Below are 356 nucleotides of genomic sequence, written 5' to 3' on the forward strand. Positions count from 1 at the left end.
TACGGCATCTTCAACCAGAAGATCCGGGACGGGTGGCAGGTACAGACAGCGGTGTGCAGCCCTCACCATCCCCTGGCACGGCCAAAATCCCAAAATCAGGGTGTACGGCTACTCCCTCTTAGCTTGGAGACTGCTGGAGCCAGTTGGTGCTGTGACATTTAAACTTCTCAGATGTGTTCTTGGATGAGTTTAATTTCTTAATCCGGTTCAAGCACATAGCATCTGTGGGAGGCTTTTCCTCCTTTCCTCCAGAGCATATTTAAACTTCTCAGATATGTTCTTGGATGAGTTTAATTTCTTAAACCGGTTCAAGCACATAACATCCGTGGGAGGCTTTTCCTCCTTTCCTCCAGAGC

At 48.3% G+C, this 356-nt stretch overlaps 1 protein-coding gene across 1 annotated transcript in view; it reads left to right on the plus strand.

The window, feature by feature from the left end:
• Nucleotides 1-356, plus strand: part of PYGL (phosphorylase, glycogen, liver) — an 8,918-nt gene that overhangs the window by 2,909 nt on the left and 5,653 nt on the right. The window contains exon 4 of the mRNA XM_010187855.1: nt 2-39. Coding sequence (XP_010186157.1) covers nt 2-39 — 38 coding nt within the window. The remainder of the gene's footprint in view (nt 1; nt 40-356) is intronic.

The sequence above is a fragment of the Mesitornis unicolor genome, unplaced genomic scaffold (assembly GCF_000695765.1).
Source record: "Mesitornis unicolor isolate BGI_N332 unplaced genomic scaffold, ASM69576v1 scaffold19517, whole genome shotgun sequence".
In the NCBI taxonomy this organism is placed as follows: domain Eukaryota; kingdom Metazoa; phylum Chordata; class Aves; order Mesitornithiformes; family Mesitornithidae; genus Mesitornis; species Mesitornis unicolor.